The following is a 7965-nucleotide window of genomic DNA, read 5'->3' on the forward strand; positions in this document are numbered from 1 at the left end:
ATTTGTTTTTTGGACTTGTATTGAATCTGTACTAAAATACCAAACTCAGGTGTATACAAAACCCACAACATTGTACTTCTACAGCCATAAATACAAGAAAGCAATTCTTGGCTTTCATGCGTTGATAACTTCCCCATAATATTTTACAATTACACTGTATCATGAGCCGTGCAGAGACAGTTCCGATTTGGTGGTACATACATGGAAGACAGTTGCAGCAAATTGATTTTAATTTTGAATCTTTCTCTACCTATTTGGAATGATAAAGGCATTTTAAGAATAATCTCTTCTCTCCATAAATTGAAAATTAAGATTACACTGGCAACGACAGTTTATACTTTGCGTTAGTTATTTATTTAAAGCAAAAGATTGATTACTCTTATTTTGAGTTGCAACTGAGTTAAAGTAGTACCGCCAAAATTGTTCTCTCTGTGTTCTATGTCTCTAGTGCTCTTGTGATGCACGTTGACTGTGGTAGTGTATGCTCAGAAGAAAATATTTCAGTAAAAGTTCTAAACACAGAACACCTGTTTGGACCGAGCTCCTTGTGAAAGTAGTTCAGTTTATGCTGAGACAGCACTGAAGTACCTTTTAGAAACAAGCCTAAAACCCAAAGTACATCTTTAAGACAAACCTTGGCAGTTCGAATGTTACCCATCACTCTTTCAATACAAGTTTGGTGGGTGTAAAATAACTCCAAGGAAGAATCAAGACTTACCAAATGCAATTTAATTTTTTGCGTGTTCTTTCCTCTCTTTCCATATGCCTCTTTCCCCCTGTTTCGGAATGAATGTAAACTGCATTTATCTCCCTTGCTGAGGCATGATAGGATGCAGTTACTGCATGCCTTTAAGTGCTTGGTCTCTTGTGATATTTTTGCTGTGGTTTATTTTTATATTACAGTGGTCCAGGAAACTCAGAATATGTAGTAATTTTCTTTTCCTCCTAAAATATGTTGTTTCATTAGGTGTAGAGAAAATCCATGCAGGGAAATTGAGTACATGAAGTTTTCTGTATAAAATTTCTTAACTTCTGCCTGGTATATTTATTGTACTGTCCTGAGTTCAAACTTGCATGAACTGATACAAAGTTGGCAAAAGTGGAAGACAGGAGAAAGGTGCTGCATTTCCCCTTTACCCTTTCCGAAAAGAAAACCTGGCCTATCTATCATCATTAGATGACTGGTATTTTTTTCTTTATTTACAAGCTACATAGATATTGTATAGTAACTTCCATTTTAATTTAAATTGCCTGTGCACAATGGTTCACCTGAGCCATTTGATATGACATTTGAAAATCTTACCACCATAAATCACTTTATTGCAAGAGCAACTGTGGCACATGGGTAAGTGCCACATAAAAAACCCATGTCAATATTGCCTCTATGAGTATTAAGGGGGGAAAAAAAAATATCAAATTCTGTAGATGACTTTTTAGGAGGTTTAGTGAGGAATGCGTGTGATTAATTGCAAATCTCCATTTCCAGGATCATTTTTATGGGCACTTTTTCTTGTCAAGTAATGTTTCATTTGAAAGGACTCCAGATACACAATTGAATCTCTCAAAGATACCCAAGAATATTGCTTTAGAACAGGATGTTCTTTGCTGTATTTCTCCTTCACTCTTTCACATATATTTCTTATATTTAATTTAGTACTATATATTTAGTACTTAATGATATTATGAAAGAAAAGCCTGAATACAGTTTTTAAAATGGTGGTTTTTTTCCCCTCACTTTTTGAGAACGGTTCATTCAGTCACTACAGATTGGAATTTAAAAAGTGGAATTTTTCTCTATAAAATTTTCATAGATGGTATAGGTTATTATAGGTAATCCTACGTACATTACCTAAAGGCATAGCCATTCTGAAATAGTTTATGATGTTCTTCTTAAAAATAAAACCTAGATGTGCAGTATTTTAGTAGCATAGAATATTTCCACATTAATTTTATTTACCATTACTTAAAATAATAACATAAATGATGAGGTCTGTTTAGATGTAGGGGAAATTGTTGTATTGGGGCAAGAATTCCTTTCTTCCAAAGCTCTTCAGGTCTCTGCCTTCACCAAAGCTTTAGCCCCAGCTGTTAGAATTTTCAAAATCTATTAAATCTGTTTTATTCTGTCTAAAATGAATTGTAAGCATTTAACACTGTGCAGTCTTTACACTTATGTTGTTTGAGGTTTTTAAAATTTTATTTGAATACTTCGATTAAGATGACTTCTGTGGAGGAAAAAGTAAACTTTCTTTGGTAGTTATAATTGCGGGGAAAAAACCCCATGGCATCAGAAAGCATATGAAGACAGGGAAGTCTTATCATGGGCTGTGGTTACTCAGAGCAGTATTGCCTTCCCACACAAAGAACAGATTGTGGTTTAACTCTTTCCATGGCCTAGTTTTATGTGCCAGTATAGTATCTGAATTGTTCAAATCTCTGCTGAAAACTACTAATCAGTTTAATTATTGCCTTTGTGGCTCTTTGTCAAGTATCATACTGCATTGCAATTGTTTATGTTCTGAATTATCTTCCTATATTGTCTTTCACTCTTTTTTTTTTTTTTTCTTTTTTTCTGTGAAGTTAATATGGTTATAGGTAAACTGCTTGCAACTTTTCTGTTGTTTTCTGTTGGATTTGAGGATGGTTAGGGAAGAGAGGTAACTAGGTCCAGTGGGGCTTTTTACCATTCAGGAAATTCTGAAGTTTGAAATTTTAAGATTTAAATACTAAATTCTTGGCCTGAAGTTTCTACAGTGGCAGTCTGAACTCTAATTGAGACCATTAGTTACACTTTCATCTTTTTACGTAATGGAGTTAATCAGCCTATTGATTAAACATAATTCATTCCTTGTCTAGCAGCATAACTAAAATATCAGTTAATTGTATTCTGGAATATAATTGTATAAAAAAGGTTCAGTTTAGTTTGATTGCACTGTGCCGCTCAGTATGATGAGCAATCTGCATGGTATTTAAAACTAAACATGCCTGCACACAGGAAGAAAGATACCTCCCCTAAGGTCTCCCTTCCAAACCAAAGTACAGTAATGTTTGATAAGCAGATCGCACTGCTTTAAACAGTGGATTTGTTCATGGAAAATAGCTATTAGTTTTTGGAAAAGGCCTATTTAGATAGTAGCATGAATGTGTAGGATGGTACTTTAAGCAGACAAAATGAATTAATTTAATTGCTGTAGGATGTACTTGTAGATGACAACTAAACATTACCTCCTTAATGCAATCCATGTTGCTGCTAGGCAGAAGATAAGAACTTGCAGGTGAAGCCAGATGACAGAAAAGGATATTTTGGAATTGTAAATAAATTGCATGGATTTCACAAAACCAGCATTTGACCAGTGGTGCACTTGTAATGTCACTCTGCCACAGCATGCAGAAACACAAAGAATGCAAAGTTTGTGCCAAGTTGCCATTTTTCATTGTACACCTCAGATTGATTTTTAAGGGGTTTAGAATAATTGCCACACTCGTGATCAGTTAACAAATGAACTCGCTCTGTGGTGCTTCAAAACCCACAGTGGAGCTGCCGGAAGAACATAAATGTAATTTTTGTTCTCAACTTCATAAACTTTTATTTTACAGAGTTTGGGGGTGGTGGGAGGGAAGCCTGAAGAGCTGAAAGTACAGAAGCTTCTGTTCAGGATTTGTATACAACACGCTGTGTCTTTTGCCCTCTTTTCCTTACTCTGTACTGGTTTCTCTAGTTACCACCACTGGAATGGTGCTGTTTCAGTGCTGGAATGTTGGACGTTTGATAAGAAAATGGATCAAGTTTAATGGCGCATGCTCTTTGTGCCACCAGCAGTCTCTTGCTGAGAGCATGCTCCAAAAGCGGGAACTGTGTGCCATTACACTGAGCATGTATATGCTTTGTGTTTCTGTGCCACAGAGAAGAGAAATGAACTGTGGCATTCTCCTCAGCCTTCTGAATGTTTCTGATCAGATTTTTTAAAACCGTATAGTGTCCTCTTTGTGCAATGGTACTTTTCTTGTTGTTAGCCATTCACTCAGATATTTAAATGTTAGGAACAAAACATCTTGATAGCATCTCTTTTAAATGATGTTGTCTTTGCGGGGTTGTGGGATAAAGTGAGGGGAGGCATACAAAATAAAATCTTCACATGGTTCTTTCAAAGAGAAAGATATGGGGAAAGTGCAATTATCTGTGCACTTTTTGTCTGCTGCCTGGCAGCAGTAGTAATTGTCTAAAAGGTGTTATGAAGAAATTTGTGTAAATTTTAAATGTTTGTTCTCTTCGTCTTGAATTTCACTTTAAGATTTCAGAAACCTTTCTTGATACTGCTTTGATTATGAGAACTTACTGACTTTGAGTTTTCTTCTCTTCTTTTTTTCCCCCCTCCACTTCTTTCCACAGGATGAATTTCACCCGTTCATTGAGGCACTTCTTCCACATGTCCGTGCAATTGCCTATACTTGGTTCAACCTTCAGGCTCGAAAACGCAAGTACTTTAAAAAACATGAGAAACGAATGTCAAAGGATGAGGAAAGAGCAGTCAAGGATGAGCTACTTAGTGAAAAGCCTGAAATTAAACAGAAGTGGGCATCCAGGCTCCTGGCCAAGCTGCGCAAAGATATTCGCCAAGAGTTCCGGGAGGATTTTGTGCTCACGGTGACTGGGAAGAAGCACCCATGCTGTGTATTGTCCAATCCTGATCAGAAGGGTAAGATTAGGAGAATCGACTGCCTGCGACAGGCTGACAAAGTCTGGCGTCTGGATCTAGTCATGGTGATCCTGTTCAAAGGCATCCCCTTGGAAAGTACGGATGGAGAGCGGCTCATGAAATCCCCACATTGCACAAATCCAGCACTTTGCGTCCAGCCACATCACATAACAGTATCAGTCAAGGAGCTTGATTTGTTTTTGGCATACTACGTGCAGGAGCAAGGTAGGAAGCAGATTGTTGTCTTTCTATGTTAGTATGTCAAACTCTGATTCCAAGTAGTTCTGTTTCCTCTATGGGCTGGCTTCCAGTGAAACAGTGTTCTGTGGTCTACAGACATAATGTGGGTACATATCCATATGTAAATCAGCATGTATACATATATACTTAGATATACACACATTTCTACAGACCTGTTTAAATGACATGTATATTTGACATACATGCCTTATTCTCTTTCAAGAGAGAGCGGGTCATACCAAGGTAGTACTTTAGTTCTGCTGAAGTTGCTTTTTTGTTTTTTGTCAAAAAGTGGCAATAGATTGTGTATTTTTTACAGTCGTGACTTCAGAAAACCTTCTTGTATTTCAAGATATTTTTTTTTTTTTAGTTCACCCAACAGATGCAGGTATGTGCAATCGCACAGTCACAATAATAATACAAATATTTATTATCGTCTTTGTAGTTCCAAATAAGGAAGAATTCATCCTTAAACTGATGAACTTGCTATCCATTTGAAGAGCAATTGCAGAATTTCTCACATTTATGAAATAAAACATGAAAAAACTTTAGCACAGAAATACTGCTTTGTAAATACTATACATAGTCAGAGTTACAGCATACAGTACTTAACATGTTATTAATATTTTATATCCCTAGCTCATCTTACCTAACTCAGCTACAAAACAAATGTCCAGGTTGTAATATCTTGAGATAATTTTCCATTAAAAGTATATTTTCATAATCACACTCATATTCTTAATTTTGTTTGATAGATAATTGAAATGTGGAAAATCACAGGAACACTATGGAAAAGCTTCTTAAACCTAGTTTTACAGAATGAAAAAAAACCCAGGGCTTCTGATAATCATGTATCAGGGAAAAAAACTGCTGGTCATATTGCATATTCAGATAACAGTACTTATAGGCAGGTTACCTGAAACTGTAAATGGCTCTAAGTAGATAAGGTTTGGGTTTTTTTTCTCCAATACTAAGCCTTCTGAAATGCTTTTTCTCTGTGAGGGGTCATTTTGGTTCTTTCTGGTGATTATACCATCCTCTAGATGCCTTTGTATTGCTGACTGATCAGCAGTAATAAAGCTTTTCTTTTTTAGCTGCAGATCTCAACTAGGAAAAGTTTGACCAGCCGCAGATGGTGGGCTATTTCACAACTTGGCCTGGTAGTAGGCAGAAATGGCCTGCAAAGGGCAGATGGCAGCTGTTATCTGATGCCTGATACATAACTGTGAGATTTAAGTGAAAAACAAATGGAATGGGTTTTATTTGTAACAAAAAAGTAAAATTGCACGTGTCCATTTCATTCTTCTAAAGAACAGATATACAACACAACCTTTTTGTTTTCACTGAATTTATCTTTTAGCATTTACTCACACAAGTGGAGTACTATGTTTATGTGAACATATACATCGGGTTCAATTTGATAATTCATCATGAAAAAATATGTGGGTTTTTTTTTTTTTTTTTTTCTCTGTTTGTATTTTTTGCATTTTTCTCTCCACAGCAGTAGATAACACAGATATTTTGCAGCGACTAAGTAGCTGCAGAGTCTGGTAAATCTGATCCCCAGTAATGCAGGAAAAATATTTCTTTGATAGCCTTAAACAAAATAGCTTAATTACAAATAATTTTTACTTTTAAAGTCCTTTTGTGAAGAAAAATTCAAATGATATTTTGAATCCATATATTGCAAGACATAGCTTATTGATTAATTCTAATGGATTTACCTGTCTCTAAAAGTCAAAACTACAAAGGCAGGCAAAACAGTTCAAGTAGCTCTTGAGTCAAAGAAGCTGAGGTCAGAGTACTCTTACACACTGTCAACTTTTAAGTTGTTGGAATCCAGTGACTTGAAGTGGGAGAAGGAATTGAAGGACATAGCTGATTTGATCAATTTAAATGGATTGGGAATATGAGTTTATTTAAAACATTTGTCTAATTAGAAATGAGTAAAATAAGCACGTTCTAATATAACTTTCTTTTGATGCTACTTTGAGAATATATTGGAAGATGTAGCTAGCTAATTTCTGTGACCAAGTCACCCTTAGTAGACCCTTTTGTTTATTGTAAACTGCATGTATTTTGTATCTGTCTTGCTGCTACACAGTAAATCTTCCATTGACATCTGTTGGCTCTCTTCTTGAAGAAGTCATATTAAGTTATCTTTGTATTATTTTTCCATTTTGTCAGACTTTGATTCTCTATCTTCATTGAAAGCAGGTTAATTGTGGCATGTTGTAATGCACTTGATTAAGAACACCAGGCTTTGCAAAATACAAGCATGAAGTCAACCAAAATGCTGCATTATACACATGCTGTTTTGCTTTTTTATTTCTCTTTTAGAATATATAAACCCACCTAATAGTATCATGTAAAAACTAACTAGAGACGTAGAAACAATTAAATCCCTCAGCGAAATATGAAAAATGAATTAGCACATAAAATAAAGGGGCCAAATAGTTTGGGTTTTTTGTTGCTTTAAAAAAGAAGATTAGGGGAAAAAAGGAGGAGGAAGGATAGTTCGAGTGCCAGTGATGGTTGCCAGTGGCACCAGGATTGGCATCAGACCTTCTTTGTTTAGCCTAGGATGCCTGTGATTTGTTGGTTGGCATCCGCATTGCAGTGCAGAGTAATGTTACAATATATTGACAATTTCCAGATCTAGAAGTGTCAATAATCCTTTCAGTTCTTAATAAAAAGAGCTTCTACTTCCACGCCTGCCTTGAAAGAAGAAATAAGGACTGACCTATGAAGTTCTGTCATTGACCAACTTCATCTGGTTCTACTTTTCACTCATGTCCCTCAGAATTCAGCATCCTTCCCCCCCATTCTCTTTCTACTATCCTCTTGTGCTTTAGGATCTTAAAAAAAGAGAAAGGGGCTTGACATAGGTTGCAGTGCTACTCCTTTGACTGAAATGGAAGAAGAAAATGGGAAGTACACACTGTGATCAGTGTTTAACACCAAAATAATTCTCAATCATAACACAATTCTATGGGGCTCTGCTTGTTGTGTGTGTCAAGTCCACCCC

General features: G+C 36.0%; 1 protein-coding gene across 6 annotated transcripts in view; it reads left to right on the forward strand.

Annotated features, from left to right (window-relative positions):
- NFIB (nuclear factor I B) overlaps window positions 1-7965 on the forward strand; it is a 272231-nt gene that overhangs the window by 102172 nt on the left and 162094 nt on the right. For all 6 annotated transcript variants that reach the window (XM_026866161.1, XM_026866162.1, XM_026866165.1 and 3 more), the window contains exon 2: window positions 4391-4922. In XM_026866161.1, the coding sequence (XP_026721962.1) occupies window positions 4391-4922 (532 nt within the window). The remainder of the gene's footprint in view (window positions 1-4390; window positions 4923-7965) is intronic.

This window comes from Athene cunicularia (assembly GCF_003259725.1).
Source record: "Athene cunicularia isolate RWA chromosome Z unlocalized genomic scaffold, athCun1 chrZ_part2, whole genome shotgun sequence".
In the NCBI taxonomy this organism is placed as follows: domain Eukaryota; kingdom Metazoa; phylum Chordata; class Aves; order Strigiformes; family Strigidae; genus Athene; species Athene cunicularia.